Raw genomic sequence first — 15,512 nt, 5'->3', positions numbered from 1 at the left:
CTGGTTGAGAAGCAGGGCGGACCAGTGCTCGATAAGTGAGCAGCCCCCTCAATAAATAAATAAAATGGCGGCTCTCTCGTATTCCGCAAGGGGAGAGCAATTGTCCCTATCCAACCTCAGCAGAGCATCCCTGTTGCTCGTGTTTCCTTTTATGTTTCTTTTTAGATTGGGAGCCGTTTGGGGACAGGGAATAACCTTGAAGCCCTCTTTGTGGCACACAGCTTGGGAATCACCACTACGAACTAGAGAAACACTTTTTCAAAATGGCGGCCCTCTTGTATTCAGTAAGGGGAGAGCAACTGTCCCTGTTCGGCCCATCATAGTGGCTGTTGCCAGTGCCTCGTGTGTGTGAGAGAGAGATTGTGATCCCCTTGGGGCAGAGAATTCTATTTTATTATATTTAAACTGCTTTGATAACTTTTTTTGGTTGAAAAGCAGTATATAAACCTTCTGAATAACAGCAATTCCTTTAGCACTTCTATGTGAATGGCTGCTGTTAGAATTAGGGCCTTTGCTGTGGTGAAAGGACCCCCCAGTAGAACGGATGAATCAATAGTTCTCCTTTGTTTTAGGAAATGCTGTTACTTGTGTTTAACTTCTGACTTTCCAAGCACTCCTCAGAGGACTTTGTTAGTTGTTAACTTGGACCTATTTCTTTAGGGTTTAAAGATCTTTTGTCCTGTTGGTTTTATATGATAACTATTTTGTTTTGTTGTCTGTTGTAATCCAGTTTAAACACTGTGTGTGCTCCCAATTTCCGGTTGTGTGGAAGCAAGTTAGGAGGAAAACCTGGGCAGCTTTTCTTCCTCCCTTGCTTCCACACAATCACTTCTACCCAGGTTTTCCTCTTACCTTGCTTCCACACAAGTGTAAATTGGGAGCACAAACCTGGGTAGAACACAGTTTTGGATTGTATGAATGACCTCATTGTTTGGGAAAGCAGCATGTGAAGGTTTTTACAAATCTGGGAAAGAATATGGATCTGTCAGCCACTGAACTAATTTTTGTTTGTTCAAGCTGAACACTGAGCTAGAGGTTTGCTCAATCTTAGTCTTTAGAACAGTTTGAGTCTTTAGAATGGCGAGGGCATGGAATTCCCCTATCCATGTCCTGTTCAGGAATGCTACCTTTCTGAAGCTGCCTTAAAAGAAGTCAGGCCAGATGGGAATAGCGCTCAGAGGGAGAGCATCTGCTTTGTATGCAGAAGATCCCAGGCTCAATCCCTGGCAGCATTTTCAGATAGGGCTGAGAAAAACTCCTGCCTGGAAAACCTGCTGCTAGTCAGTGTAGACAATACTGAGCTTGATGGACAAGTGGTCCATCACTCAGTAGACAGCGAGGCTATTCTCACGGTCATGCAAAATCGGGCTAAGGGAGCCTAGTCCGATTCTGCATGACCGTGAGAACTCCCGGGCTCACAGCCTAGCCCGGTCTTAGGGAAGCGGGTCACCCGCTCAGGCAACCCTCCCCTAAGCCCAGGTTAGCAGAGCGAGTGCTCCACTAACCTGGGCTCTCTGATTGTGAGTTGCCACGGCGTGGCTCCGCTCTGCAGCAACTCACGGGTAGACCCCCAGCCGGGAGGCTGAAAAGCAGCCTCCCGGCTTGGGGGTCTCACTAGCATGCCCTCTGCACTTGCGCAGGGCATGCTGGAGCTTCCGGGGGCCGCGCAGCCTCCGGTCCTCCCAGCCCCCGCCGGCAGTCGTGTGGGTGGCCGGTTTGGCCGCCTGGAGCAGACTGACTGCTCGTCAAAACCCGCTAAACCCGCTCTCCCCGCAAACCCCCGAGAGGCGAGTCTCTCTGATCGTGAGAGTTGCCTCAACAGCTTTCTGTGTTCTAGTCTATTGGGCCATCTAGCCCAGTATTTTCTACTCTGGCAGAGGCTCTCAGGATGTCATGACTCCAGATTCAGCACACCCTCCATTGGGGGATAGGGCAGAGAGCCTAGGGGACCATGTGGGAAGACCCTATGACCAGACCCTGGGGGACGCAACGCCTGTGCTCACCTCTTCACTCAACATCCCTCCCACTTGCTGGCGTCTCCCTTTCTTTCTGTTTCTTTTGAGACTGGGAGCCTCTTTGGGGCCCGAAACCCATCTTCTTCTTGCTTTTGCTATGGAACCTGCTTGGGGAGCCCGTTTTTGGTCGAGAAGCAGGGTGGACAAGTGCCTGATAAATAATAAGTGAGCAGCCCCATCAGGCTCGGCTTCGTTTAAGGGGCCCCTGATGACTGGGCCAAGGGGCACCTTTTCAAAATGGCAGCTCTCTTGTATTCCGCAAGGGGAGAACAACCTTAACCCTGAGGACTTGCCAGAGTACAGGCTCTGCAGCACTTAGAAAACCAGGTGTCTCCCCTTTAGTCAGGGGGCTTTCCCTAAGGCAGTGTGGTGTAGTCGATTTCGACTCTTGGCACCCACAGGGGAAGTGGCCCTATACTGAGTCAGACCCTTGGTCTATCCAGCTCAGTATTGTCTTCACAGACTGGCAGCAGCTTCTCCAAGGTTGCAGGCAGGAATCTCTCTCAGCCCTATCTGCCTTCTATACCTTCTGCTCTTCCCAGAGCAGCTCCATCCCCCTGAGGGGAATATCGTACAGTGCTTGCACATCAAGCTTCCCTTTCATATGTGACCAGGGCAGATGCTGCTTAGCTAAGGAGACAAGTCCTGCCTGCCACCACAAGACTAGCTCTCCTCCTCTAACAGACTCCTCTAACTCCATCTCCAACAGAAAGTTGAAGGCATTAAAAATACTTTCTCTCTCAGTCAGCACTTTCTCCCCTTGTTATCTCCAGTCTGTCGACCTTCACAGGGTACAAATCATGACTGGTAGCCGCAAGCCCAAACTTTGCTGTGCCAAGCAGACGTCACGCTCTGTTTGCCTAAGCCTGGCTTCGACTCCAGCTTTGGCAGGCCGCCTTCATCATGGCCTTCTGGTCACTCCCTACCACTTGATTGGTTTTACCCTTTCTCAGCCCCTCCCTATCCCTGAGAGCATTGGCAGGCTCCAGATTGGATTAGTCTCAATTACTGCATCTCTGGACTGCTTTTCTGCCTGTGCACTCAAAGGTGTATGTGTGTGTGTACATTTTTAATCTGAAATACTAAAAAGAAAAAAAAAGAGAAAAGGATACAAAATAATGATAAGACAGGTTTGTGTGGCCTCTGGGAGTTGATGGCATGAGTTATCTGGGCTTCTCTCCTCCTCCTCCAAAATGTTCTCAAAGTGGTTTGTTTACACAGAAAAAAATAATGATGATGGTTCCCTGACCCCAAAAGTCACCTTAAGTGGCACAGCATGGAAATGCTTGACTAACAAGCAGAAGGTTGCTGGTTCAAATCCCTGCTGGTACTATATTGGGCAGCAGAGATATAGGAAGATGCTGAAAGGCATCATCTCATACTGAGCAGGAAGAGGCAATGGTCAACCCCTCCTGTATTCTACCAAAGACAACCACAGGGCTCTGTGGGCGCCTGGAGTTGAAATCGACTTGATGGCTCCCTGTACCTTTACCTGTCCCCAAAGGGCTCACAGTCTGAAAAGAAACACAAGGTAGACATTGGCAACAGCCGCTGGAGGGATGCTGTGCCGGGGGTGCTCTGCTCCCTTACTCTCCTGCTGCTTACCGTAAAGAGAATTGCCACTTTTTAAAATGCCTCTTTGTCCACTTAACAGGGGGACGGTATTTTCTTCACATTGTTAGAAGACTTCTAAAGCCCAGAAATTTGTGACCAAGAGAGTGACCAGAGAAAAATAGGGATGCTTCACAAGGCTGTAGCCACAAGGGGCATGTGGGTGGGGGCTGGTCCCATTGAATATATTTGCAAGGCTGGCTTACTCTCATTGACTGATTGATTGATTGATTGATTGATTACGTGCCATCAGGTTGGTGTCAATTTTTAGTGATCACATAGATAGATTCTCTCCAGGATGATCTGTCTTCCACTTGGCCTTTAAGGTCTCTCAGTTGTGCATTCACTGCTGTCATAATTGAGTCCATCCACCTTGCTGCTGGTCGTCCTCTTCTTCTCTTTCCTTCAGCTTTCCCCAGCATTATGGACTTCTCAAGCGAGCTGAGTCTTCTCATAATGTGTCCAAAGTATGATAGTTTGAGCCTGGTCCTTTGTGCCTCGAGAGAAAATTCTGGATTGATTTGTTCTATGCAGTGGTGGATTAACGGAAAGGCAGAGTATGCATTTGCCTACGGCGGCAATTTCCCCCCATTTTATATCCTGCTCTTCCTCCAAGGAGCCAAGAGCAGTGTACTACATACTTAAGTTTCTCTTTCACAACAACCCTATGAAGTAGGCTAGGCTGAGAGAGAAGTGACTGGCCCAGAGTCACCCAGCTGGTTTCATGGCTGAATGGGGATTTGAACTCGGGTCTCCCCGGTCCTAGTCCAGCACTCTCACCACTACACCACGCTGGCTTTGAGGATTTGAGGAGCAGCAGATTTTGCTGCCCCTCTCTGTGGACAGTGGCGGCTGCAGCAAGGGTGGAGTGGGCAAAGAGAAAGTCCACCCTTGACCTTATATAAAAAAAGGCAAACCTATTTTGTTTAAGGTGAAAGGGCGGCAAAAGCCTTTTTGACTTTTTTTAAAAAAAAAACACATTTATATCCCGCTCTTCCTCCAAGGAGCCCAGAGCGGTGTACTACATACTTGAGTTTGACTATGGGTGGCAAAGAGCTTAATCCACCCCTGGTTCTATGATCCATATTGTTTCCCCCCCCCGACTGTCTATGGTATCCTCAGATTTTCTCATTAAAAAGAGATAACCCTTTCAGTTGTGGTGGTATAAGGATTAAGGTGCAGACAGTATGTAGCTGCTCCTCCATATGGACTAACACCATGAAATGACTATCATGGTTCATTATATTTTATTTGTTTATTTAAAATATTTATATCCCGCCCCTCCGGTACACCACTGACTGCTCGGGGCGGCTCATGACATGAATAAAATAGAAACAATGTAAAATAAGACTAGTCAAGTTAACCAAGTTACATTAAACAAGTTTTAAAAACCCGGCTAAAACCACAATTAAAATTACATTTAAAAAGAGTGATTTAAAAAGAGCTAAAAACTGAGAGCGATAAAAACTAAAGAACCTACCAGTTATAAGCTGCAGACGGAACATCACTTGCCTCTGGGGTTGGACCTCTTCTGGTCCTTCCTAGTTTTCTGTGTGCAGGGAGTGATCAGCTTTGATCATTGCGGGGAGCTTTCAGACCTGCAGTGCCTTCCCTGCAGTTTTAAGTGCTCCAGCTTGTGATTTTGCAGAATGTGTCTGGACCTACAGTATTTGGTTGCTAGAAAACCACCTTGCTTTTTCAAAGCAGGCGATGTATCGACATAGATCTTTTGATTTTAAAAGGGAAGCCTCGTGTATTTACCCCACCGCTAAAAAGTTAGAGGGAAATGCATTCACTCCTACCGTAGTTGGAGCTTCTTTCTGTAATTCACACAATAGATGGCAGCATTACATAAAAGGAGTGGCTTGGGCTCACATTTCCAAGCTCTGGTGACTACCATGTTGCCTGACTGAATCTCAGAGCCCTGCGTTAACAACTGTCACTGCACATCCATACTGGGGAAAGCTGCACCAGTGGAATTTTGGGCTATTAAGGGTAAGTGTAGAATCGTTGTCAGGATGAAAGTAAAATTATGCAGCCCTAGAAAATTTCATTTAGAAAGCAATGGAAGATCTTTTTTAAAAAAATATATATTGGTGGGTGGGAGATGAACTTAGCTAAGCACTGGAACCTAGGAAGACAGTAAGCCACCATATACTGAGTCAGACCCTTGGTCCATCTAACTCAGTATTGTCTGCACTGACTGGCAGCAGCTTCTCCAAAGTTTCAGGCAGGGCTCTCTTCCAGTGCTACCTGGAGATGTTGCCAGGGAGTGAACCTGGGACTTCTGCATGCAAAGCAGATGCTCAACCACTGACCTGCGGCCCCATCCCCAAACAAGGTGGTAGGAACTTAGGAAGACCCTTATACCGAGTCAGGCCCTTGGTCTGCCTAGCTCGTAGACAATACTGAGCTAGGCAGACCAAGGTATTGTCAGACCAAGGTATTGCTCAGTATTGTCTATGAGCTAGGCAGACCAAGGCTCTGACTCGGTATAAGGATCTCCCTAAGTTCCTACCACCTCGTTTGGGGATGGGGCCATCGGCCAGTGGACATGACTCAGTGAATAAAATAGATACCAGTGTAGACACTGATTGGCAGCAGCTCTCCAAGATCTCAGGCAGGAGTCTTTCCCAGCCCTATCCAGAGATGCTGCCAGGGATTGAACCTGGGACCTTCTGCATGCAAGCAGATGCTCTTCCATTGAGCTATGGCCTCATCCCTTGAGGGGAATATCTTTCAGGGCTCACATGAAGTCACCCATCCAAATGCAGACCAGGGTGGACCCTGCTTAGCAAAGGAGACAATTCATGCTTGCTATTGCAAGAACAGCTCCCCCTCCCCATGGATTCTCCAGCAAATCCCTGACATGCCATACTGACAACATCCTCTTTCAGAAGGTGGAGGAAGGAATGAGATGGAGGATCTGTGATTTTTTCCTAACTGACTGGTCAATGAGGCTAAATTATGGAAACTTTGGCTGGAAGTCACCAAGTAATGCTCAAATTCTTGCCCTTATGGAAAGCTCAAAGTGAGCCTAGTCAAAGCTCTTCCTTGATTTTCGAGAGAGCGGATTTTTTTAATAAGCTCTGAAGGGAGGCATTTCTGCAGGCAATCAGTTCATCAGACTCAAGAAGGAGGCAGGCTTCATTTTAACTTGGTTTATTAGAAAAAGGAACATGGTTTCATGTGCACACACACTATATACAACTAACACAACAAAGAAAAGAATGAGAGTATATTCGCCCTCTGCGTAATCATGTGAACCTTTCATAATCAAGAAAGGGGGTTTCTCTAAAGCACTCTCAGAGATTATCTTTGCCAAGAATAATGCTTCATTGGGGTGCTACTTCCTACACCGAGTTTCCCGCTGCTCCAACTGGTGAAAGCAGAAACAGCTGAGCCTTTTCCTACCGTAGAGGAGATGAAAAGCTTCATCTGCAGAAAGTCTAGTTCTCCTACAACTGCCAAAGAAACTTTTGAGAGAGTCCCTGCTTCACGGAGAAGACATACAGATCTTTCTTGAGTTATTCGCCTCTGAAATGACAGACAAGCTATTGCAGTTTCAGTAGCTTCCATCCTATCCTTTTGGACAGCCTGAGAAACTCTGCAAAGCAGAACACTAAAGAACGACACTCCCACTTCTGTCTGATCACAGCACTTGCTGGTCTGAGAGGGAACTGTGGGACGGGTGTACAACTGAATGAAATTCCCAACATCTGTAAGGTAGAGCAAAGGTTCTGCGTAAGACTGAGGAGATAACATTATTTTTAAAGGAACTACCAATCAAATAGCTCTTACAGCAGAGATTCTCAGACTGGGGTCCCCCATCATTGGTGGGACAATGATGTCACAATGGCCAAGGCCAATGTGGCCGGGAATGATAGGAGTTGTAGTCCCACTTCGGAGGACCCCCCTCTGAGAACCCCCATCTTACACTCTTGCCAAAATTGTTGGGCTATAGCCCTCAGATTGCACGCAGATCCTTTGGGCAGTAAAATGATGTGGACCAGCACAGATGGGAGATAGTGATCACGTTTATTTGGGTGCTGTGCATTATTCTCTCCAGGAATGCAGTCCACCTTGTCATTGCTGGGAACCGAAACTGGATGCAACCAGTCCTTGATGGCCTGTGTCATAGCAACACCATCTGTGCCATTCTCAGGAGCGATGCGATTGGGTGATGCAATCAAGCACAGATTTTATCCGGCTGGGTTCCAGCGGCACAAACTCTTTTGCACTGCAAGCACCAGGAGAGGAGGATATTTAATGCCAAACTTAACCATTCAAGAATAGTGCAGAAGTCCACTGAAGCAAGACTTGGCCTCAAGGCATGTGACTGAAGGTTGCACAGATCCCGAAGCACAACCCCATAGCTTTATTTCACTGATTCAATGTGCGTGAATGAAATGGGATCCAAGTTCTGTTGGCCGTGCCCGAGTCAATGAGATGCAAGATACTGGTTTAAAAACACACGCACACCAAAACAAAAACAACAACCAGGAGGGCTGTTCTCACAACTGGAAATAGGGTAGGAGAAGCCTCCTACACTAATTTGGGAACCATGTATATTCCTGATTGGCCATCATGAGAATCCTACAAGCAAGGTTGCAGGAGGGGATAATGCTCATCTGCAGGCTAAGGAGGCGCAGGGAGTACGCAGAGACGTAACTATAGGGGGGGCAGGGGGGGCACGTGCCCCGGGCGCCATCTTTTCTGGTCACGTGGGGGGCGCCGCCATGACAAAAAATATTTTTTTATTATTTTTTATTTTTTGTTAATACAAATGTTTCCTGCTCAGTGCAGCAGCGCTGCAGCAGTCAAGGGAGCGTGTCGGCGCCCCCTCCCCCACGAGCGGTCCCTTCTGCTCTGCCCGCGCCCCCCCCATTGCTTTGCTGGCGCCTGGCGGCCAGTCAGTGGCCTGGCTTGGCGGCGTCGGCGGGCGCTTGTGAGGAAAAACCTAAGTATAATGTAGTATGTGGGGGGGGGGGGGCGCGCAGGGGGTGCCATTTCAGTGCTTGCCCCGGGCGCCGTTTTCCCTAGTTACGCCTCTGGGAGTACGTTCCTTTCACCCTCCCTCTGGACCTGGCTACTAGTTCTGGGCTCACCACTGCCACCTCCATACCCAGCTTGCAGCTGAGCATATCCCCCCCTGCCTACCTCGCCTATAGAATTCTCATGATGGCCAATCAGGAACCCACACAACTCCTGAATTAAGGTAAAAGGCTTTACCTGCCCTGGTGCCGGTCATGAGAACAGCCCTACGGTCTGTGTGAGTTGCATTCTTTAAGGCAGGGATTCTCAACCCCCCAGATGTTATTGGACTTCAACTCCCATAATCCCCACCAAAGGCCACTGGGGCTGGGGGATTATGGGAGTTGAAGTCCAATAACATCTGGGGGGACCCAACGGTTGAGAATCCCTGCTTTAAGGAATGGCTCCTTTAGGTCATTAAGATGGCCATCTGATGAAGGGAAGAAACCTCCTGGCATGTATCAACAGCTGGCTCTGCAGAAATCTGCAGGTGCCACTTGGAATGCTGACGTCTGCAGATCAAGCAAATTTTAAAGACGTGGGAGCAAGGGCCATTTTACAAAGTTGGTGTCCCTAAATGGAAGACACAAATAGAGCACAGAGGGACTCTCCTCCGTGCAACCTGGAGCCATTAGTCCTCTGGCTTTGCCTGAAAGTACAGGAAAATCCAGTTGATCAACAGCACTTTTCATCCACAACAAAGTCACACGACAACCTCATGGGTTGGGACAAGGAAGCCACTAATGCTAGGGCAGTTACCTTTTTCTTTCCTGGCAGAAAGATTCTGTACCTTCAACAAGGGCATGGTAGGCCGAAACAAAATCCAACTGGCAAAGCTTTCTCTAGCATGAAGAAACTGTGATGAGCAAAAGCTTTACCAGTTGGATTTCTGCTCTTAGGAAGCGCTTATTGGCCTGCCAGAAAAGAAGACAGCACCCCAAACTTGGGCAAGGTCAACTGGCCAACCAGGAATGCCATAAACAAAGTACTCCTGAGTGTTCTTGATGATGAGCAACGCTCATTTGTTAGGGGGGAAAAATGCTGAACCCATTTAACAAATGGCTGCCGCCAACAATGCATCAGTGAAGTCTAAGTGATGGCACATCCTCATTGATTTATGAACAAAAAGGCGAAATGTGAAGTAAAATAATTCAGTGATTAAGGTATGAGTCAGGTTCACTGGAGTAAAATTCCTCAGTTTTGTAGAATTGCTCATTCTGCGCGTGGGCATGAGATCCTTCCACTGTTATCTCGATTCCTGGGATCTAGAAACTGGTCGGACGTCCCTGAAAATTCCAACGACGTTTTCTTCTCTGCCATTCAGAGGACGTTTTCTGTGCTTTGCCAACCCGCAAAGACTTGCAAAACTAGTTTTCGGCAATTCCTTTGGAAAGGAACTCTTGAGGGATCCGTGCAGTACTGGCAGAGGAGTGCTTATGCTACACTTAAAACGACTCCTCACCGCACAGAGAAAGGAAGGGGAGGGGAAGGATCATGAGCAACTGGACAAGGCAGCAGCCACCACAGAAGAACCAGTCTGTGTTCACAACAATGAGAGGGAGAATGAATGCCATTTTTGACAGTGCAAAGTTCTATTTACACACTCACGACAGGAAACGAAAGTGAAGCATCTTATGGGAAATCCCATTCCCCACAGTTCTCGGATATTGTCCCTAAGGTTTAGCCCTTATTCCCCAATACCTGTCAGTACCAGATGCCACTGGAGTGGCAGCATCTGTTAAATAGGAAGGGGGTGGGGGAGAAACAGCAGTAATTGCAGAGTTTAATGCAATTTAGAAAGGCTTTTTGTTCCCACCATATGTTCAAGGAGGCCCAAAGCAATGTCCTGAAATTGTACCATGGCTCATACTTGGGAGACCGAGAAGACGACAGCAATGGTGTCATCGCGATAAGCTACACAGAGATCCCTTAAAAAAAAAATCTTTTCCAAACTCTTTCCAAACTCAGAAGACTGCTCCTTCTGAGATGTGGTTTCTTCTCAGGCCACCAGAATGTCCCACCTTGCCTGCAATGGCGGCTTCTTGCCATCGCACCTGGATCATGAAACTACCTGGATTTCGATGTGCAAAACAAAAGGACCACAAAGCCAGTGTGGTTTCCTTTCAAACTTTGGATTGCCTTTCGTCCGTCCATTCTTGCTTAGTGTTCTGGAGAGCCTGAGTTCTCTGCTCATCCACTTGGACATAATCCACTCTTTGCTCTTCGGAGAGGAAGGGTTTCTGCCAAAGGAAGGTGGTAAAACCAAATGAAGGAACATAGGAAGCCGCCTCATATCAAGTCAGACCCTTGGTCCATCATCTAGCTCAGGATTGTCTATACCAAGGCTGCTCAACTTTGACCCTCCTGCAGATCTTGGCCTACAATTCCCATAATTCCTGGCTATTGGCCACTGTGGCTGGGGATTATGGGAGTTGCAGTTCAAAAACAGTTGGGGGGGGCCTATGTTGAGCAGGCCTGGTCTACACTGACTGGCAGAGGAAGGGTGAAAGTTAACTCCCTCCCCACCACTTCTGAGGCACAGCAGACTCCAAAGGGAGCCCTTCAGCAGGTCCTGTAGTACCCTCGCAGGGGCGATGGATGGGAGGCAAAGCTAGACAGCCCCATAATCTGCAGTTTTACTATCCACCACCACCCCGCCCTGCCATGGAACAGAACCTCCACGGATAACAGGGTTCTCCTGTATCGTAATACTTGAATGTGTATATTATCTTGATGGTACTTTATAAATATGAGAGTATATGATTCTATTTAGTATTACTATTTGGATTCCGGTATATACATTTAACAATAAATAAATAAACCAGTGGCACGCCGCCTGCGGCGAAACAGGCGATAGACTTCGCAGGGAATGATGCAAAACGATCCGCAATCCTTCTCACGAAGAGGACCGAGGCGGAAAGAGCTGGCACCACTTGGAGCACCCCCTCATCCCCGTGGCCTTGTCGAGTGCATGCATCTCCGTTCATTGCACCAGGGCCACCTTTCATCTGGAGGTCAGCCGCTGCAGGTAACCTAATGATGCGGAGTCTTTATGAGCAAGACTCACCTTTTGCACAGGCGACGGGGAGGCAGAGTTGAAATCCAGCGCTAAGTAATCAAGGTTAGACTTTTTTGGCCATTGGAAAATGTCACTGGAGGGAGACGTTGCTTGCCAGTGTTCCTGGTGAGAAAGTAAGAGGTGGTAAGGAAACCAAGGGGCAAGGGCAAAATAGGTTTTAAAAAACAAACAATTCCTTCTTTCACTCTGTGCATAACTGATCTATGGAATTCCGTCCCATGGGAGGTGGTGATGGCCACCAGCTTGGATGGCTTTAAACTGGGCTTAAACAAATTCATGCAGGAAAGGCCTATCAGTGGCTACTAGTCCTCCTGATGGCTATAGGTTACCCCAGAGGCAGGATGCCTCCAAATACTAACGGCAGGAGAGCAACAACAGGACAGGGGGCATGCCTTAATCTCCTGGTTGTGTCGTTTCCCAAGGCATCTGGTGGGTCATGGTGTGAAACAGGGTGCTGAACTAGATGGGCCTTGGGCCTGATCCAGCAAGGTCCTTCTTATCTCTCCAGTGCTGTGTCTCTTTTTAGAGTGTGAGCCCCTTTGGGGACAGAAAGCCATCTTTGCATTTGATTCACTACCCCTTGCAACTTGGTTCACACCATGGAAGAAGGGCAAGGCGCTTTCCATCTTCCTTTGGCTTCCCTCCTCCCCATCCCTCTCCACTCCTGCCATATGTTGTGAGAGTAGGGATCGTGTGTGCACCCAGCCCAGAGCAGGGACGAGCAGAACCATTTCCCCAGAGTGGTGTGCGCGTCCCTTGGGGTCTCTGCAAAGGCCCTATCACAAATAGCAGGGAAACGCTGGTTCTCAATTTGCTGTCAACAAATTCGCTTGTGTATATATTTGTCAGATCCTTGTGATTGCTTGGAATAGTGCCACCGGCCCTTGTGTGAACAACCACGGTCTGTAGAACAGGAAAAGGGCTTCCCTTATCTCTGGGTAAATCGGCCCTTGTGTGGTTTGCTCCATTTATTTTATTTCAGGAGGGCAAAAGGGAGGCTTGCCACACGTTTTCCTTAAAAAACGGGCCTCCGAGCCTTCCGTCCACGTGATTTGTCAAAGGAGTGCAAAGCAGGACTGTACGAATATGATTACCATTTGAATGTAAGTTTCTTCCTCTTCTCCGGAAACTGAACTGGCAAATACTCTGGCTGAATTAATGCAGTCTCTTTCTGGAGAGATAAAGCTCGTTCGATTGCTGTTGGAGGAGAACAAAAGACATACACACACAAGAGGAGTTAAGGAAGAGGTTTCACAGATGCTCTGACACACGGCCAAAACCTGACGTGGTCTGTGCGGGGAACAAACCCACCCAAAGCCCAGCAACATGATGGAAGTTAACTTAGCTACAGAGCAGGCTACAATCTCATCACTGCCATCTTGGTGGAGGGTTCGTTTTTGCTATTGAACAGCATTTTTTTTTAAGCCTGCCAAGGGATTTAGAGAAGGCAGGGGACACCAAAGAACTGTCAAGCAAGGAGGATAAATGGAGGCAAACATCTATCACATCTGGGACCCGGGCACTCGCTTTGTTGAATGGCTACCCACATTTTGGGGCAGGTTTATCAGTGGCTGTGACTGCATGCAGAGAGCTCTGCTCTGTTCTGGATGCCATCCAAGATTTGCACATGGGAGATTTGTTCTTTGGTCCTTTTGAGTGATTGATTAAGTGCCGTCAAGTCGGTGTCAACTCTTAGCGACAACATAGATTCTCTCCGGGATGATTTTTTACATGATCTTTTTTGTTGTTGTTGTTCTTTTACAAGAATAAAAAAAGTTGCCAAGTCGGTTGCCAGTTAAGTGTGTGCGATGTTTCTCAAATGCACAAGTCATCCAAATATTTAATCCAGAGCAAAGCCAGCCAGTTTGAAATTGCCGGTCTTCTCTGCTCAGCTTCCACCTTCTCTCCGTTTCCCTTTTCCCCAGCTGACTGAGAATGCTGCCCTAGTTTTATGAAGCGCACCTGCAAGGGAAGCTTCTTACCAGACCGGATCGGGGCCCTAGCACAAATATGCAAGCGTTCACTAGAGGTGCCCTTCCCACAAGGTGGATTTGCCACATATGCACAGCTTCTGATTTATTATTTCAATTTGTTATACCACCTTTTATCTGATGATCCCAAGGCAGTTTCCAAAATGGAGTGAAAGAGTAGTAAAATCACCAGAAAAATAGCCATAAAAACAATATGGTAACAGAAGATCAGCCCCAAAGGCACAGGAGGAGGAGTGTGGCAAAAGTAGCAAGTTTAGCCCTTGTTAACTAAACTCAAAAGTCCAAATGCAAATTTTTGTGGATTTTGACGATTCCCTGCAAGTGCCTACCAAATCAGAAAGTGTACAGGGAGCATGGGCTCTCGCTGAGTGAGCTGTAGGGATGTACGGAACATTCCAAGCTCGGAATGTTCTCTCTCAAAATGGGCTGTTGAGAGAGAACATTCACCCTTCAACTGAAGGTCTCATTCTGTAGGAACAACCGGCTCGACCCGTTATTCCGAAGGGCGTTCCTTTTTGGAACAGAACACTCGCAACGGCCCTATTCGAGTGAGAACATTCTGAGCTCGGAAGGTTCCGCGCACCCCTAGTGTGTTGTGCGAAGCTGCCCAAATCCGGTGACCAAGATTCTCCGCCTGATATTTTATCAACTTCCGTCCCCAGGATCTGCAAGTTGGGTAGAGGATCTTGGTAAAACATCGGGCGGAGACTCTTGGTGACTGGACTGACAACTTCATAGGACTTACCTGATGGCCGCACTCTCTCCCTACACTCATTGGATCCTCTCCTTCTGACTTGGTAAGTACTTACAGGCAATCCTCAGAATCTGCCCTGTTGATAGTCAAGCATACCCCTATTTTTGTCTGTGAAAGATTGGAGGACATGAGATTCTCCAAAGGACCCCAGATATAACACAAGAGAGAGCCATCTTTATGACCCAGCCAGCTACTAAGCCTTTTCACACCCTGGAAATGTAACAGGAAAATCTCTTCTAAAAATGGCCTTGAAACTTTCTGGCACCACCCGTTTACAAGAGACCCCAATTGCAGAATTTGTGATCCATGCTGTCTAGAAGGGATCAGGCTCCTGAATCTCTTTCATTAGAAGGAGCCAATTTAATTGTGGAATGGAGCAAAGGATTGTTTTCCCCTCCCAAAGGCTGGGATGAGTTCCATGGAATTTGTATCTAAATTGTGTGGAGAGACCTTCACAGACCCCTCCTTCTTGGACAGGGGGCAACATCCGGACTAACTAGTCATGGGTCAGCAGCACTGAAACCAAAGAGGCAGGTTAATCCTGACTAGTAAGTCAAGAGAACTTAGTTACGACTAATTTCGTCTGGATGGTACCCAGTATAAATAATTTTCCTATAAGAAATGCGAATGCTTAAAAGAACGGTCGTAATAGCAAAAAGGGGGGGGGGCCCACACATTATTGACAAATACAAGTTTTTCTGGGTTCTCTCCTGTTCTTCAGATGTGCAATTCTTGCTTGCGGTACTTTATTATTACACTGATGAGGTTTTATTTTTCAGTTGCACTGTTTGCATGTGAGAAAAGCAGGATATGGTTTTTAAAAATAAATATCTTGCAAAAATAAAATAAATATCTTATCAAAATAATGCAATAGAATCAGTTCACCAAAAAATACCTGCCAGACATAGGAATACCTTCAGACCATTGGCCCATCAACACAGACTGGCAGTGGCTTCTCCAGGGTTGCAGGCAGGAGTCCCTCTCAGCCCTGTCTTGGAGATGCTGCCAGGGAGGGAACTTGGAACCTT

General features: G+C 47.5%; 1 protein-coding gene across 2 annotated transcripts in view; it reads right to left on the bottom strand.

Annotated features, from left to right (window-relative positions):
• Nucleotides 1-6,772: 6,772 nt before the first annotated feature.
• GAB3 (GRB2 associated binding protein 3) overlaps nucleotides 6,773-15,512 on the bottom strand; it is a 93,414-nt gene continuing 84,674 nt past the window's right edge. For both annotated transcript variants that reach the window (XM_053273932.1, XM_053273933.1), the window contains exons 8-10: nucleotides 12,834-12,936; nucleotides 11,728-11,841; nucleotides 6,773-10,900 (exon numbers count right to left, since the gene is read on the bottom strand). In XM_053273932.1, the coding sequence (XP_053129907.1) occupies nucleotides 10,784-10,900; nucleotides 11,728-11,841; nucleotides 12,834-12,936 (334 nt within the window). In that variant the 3' untranslated portion in view covers nucleotides 6,773-10,783. The remainder of the gene's footprint in view (nucleotides 10,901-11,727; nucleotides 11,842-12,833; nucleotides 12,937-15,512) is intronic.

Source organism: Hemicordylus capensis, chromosome 11 (assembly GCF_027244095.1).
Source record: "Hemicordylus capensis ecotype Gifberg chromosome 11, rHemCap1.1.pri, whole genome shotgun sequence".
Lineage (NCBI taxonomy): Eukaryota > Metazoa > Chordata > Lepidosauria > Squamata > Cordylidae > Hemicordylus > Hemicordylus capensis.
This window is presented reverse-complemented; position numbering and strand designations above follow the sequence as displayed.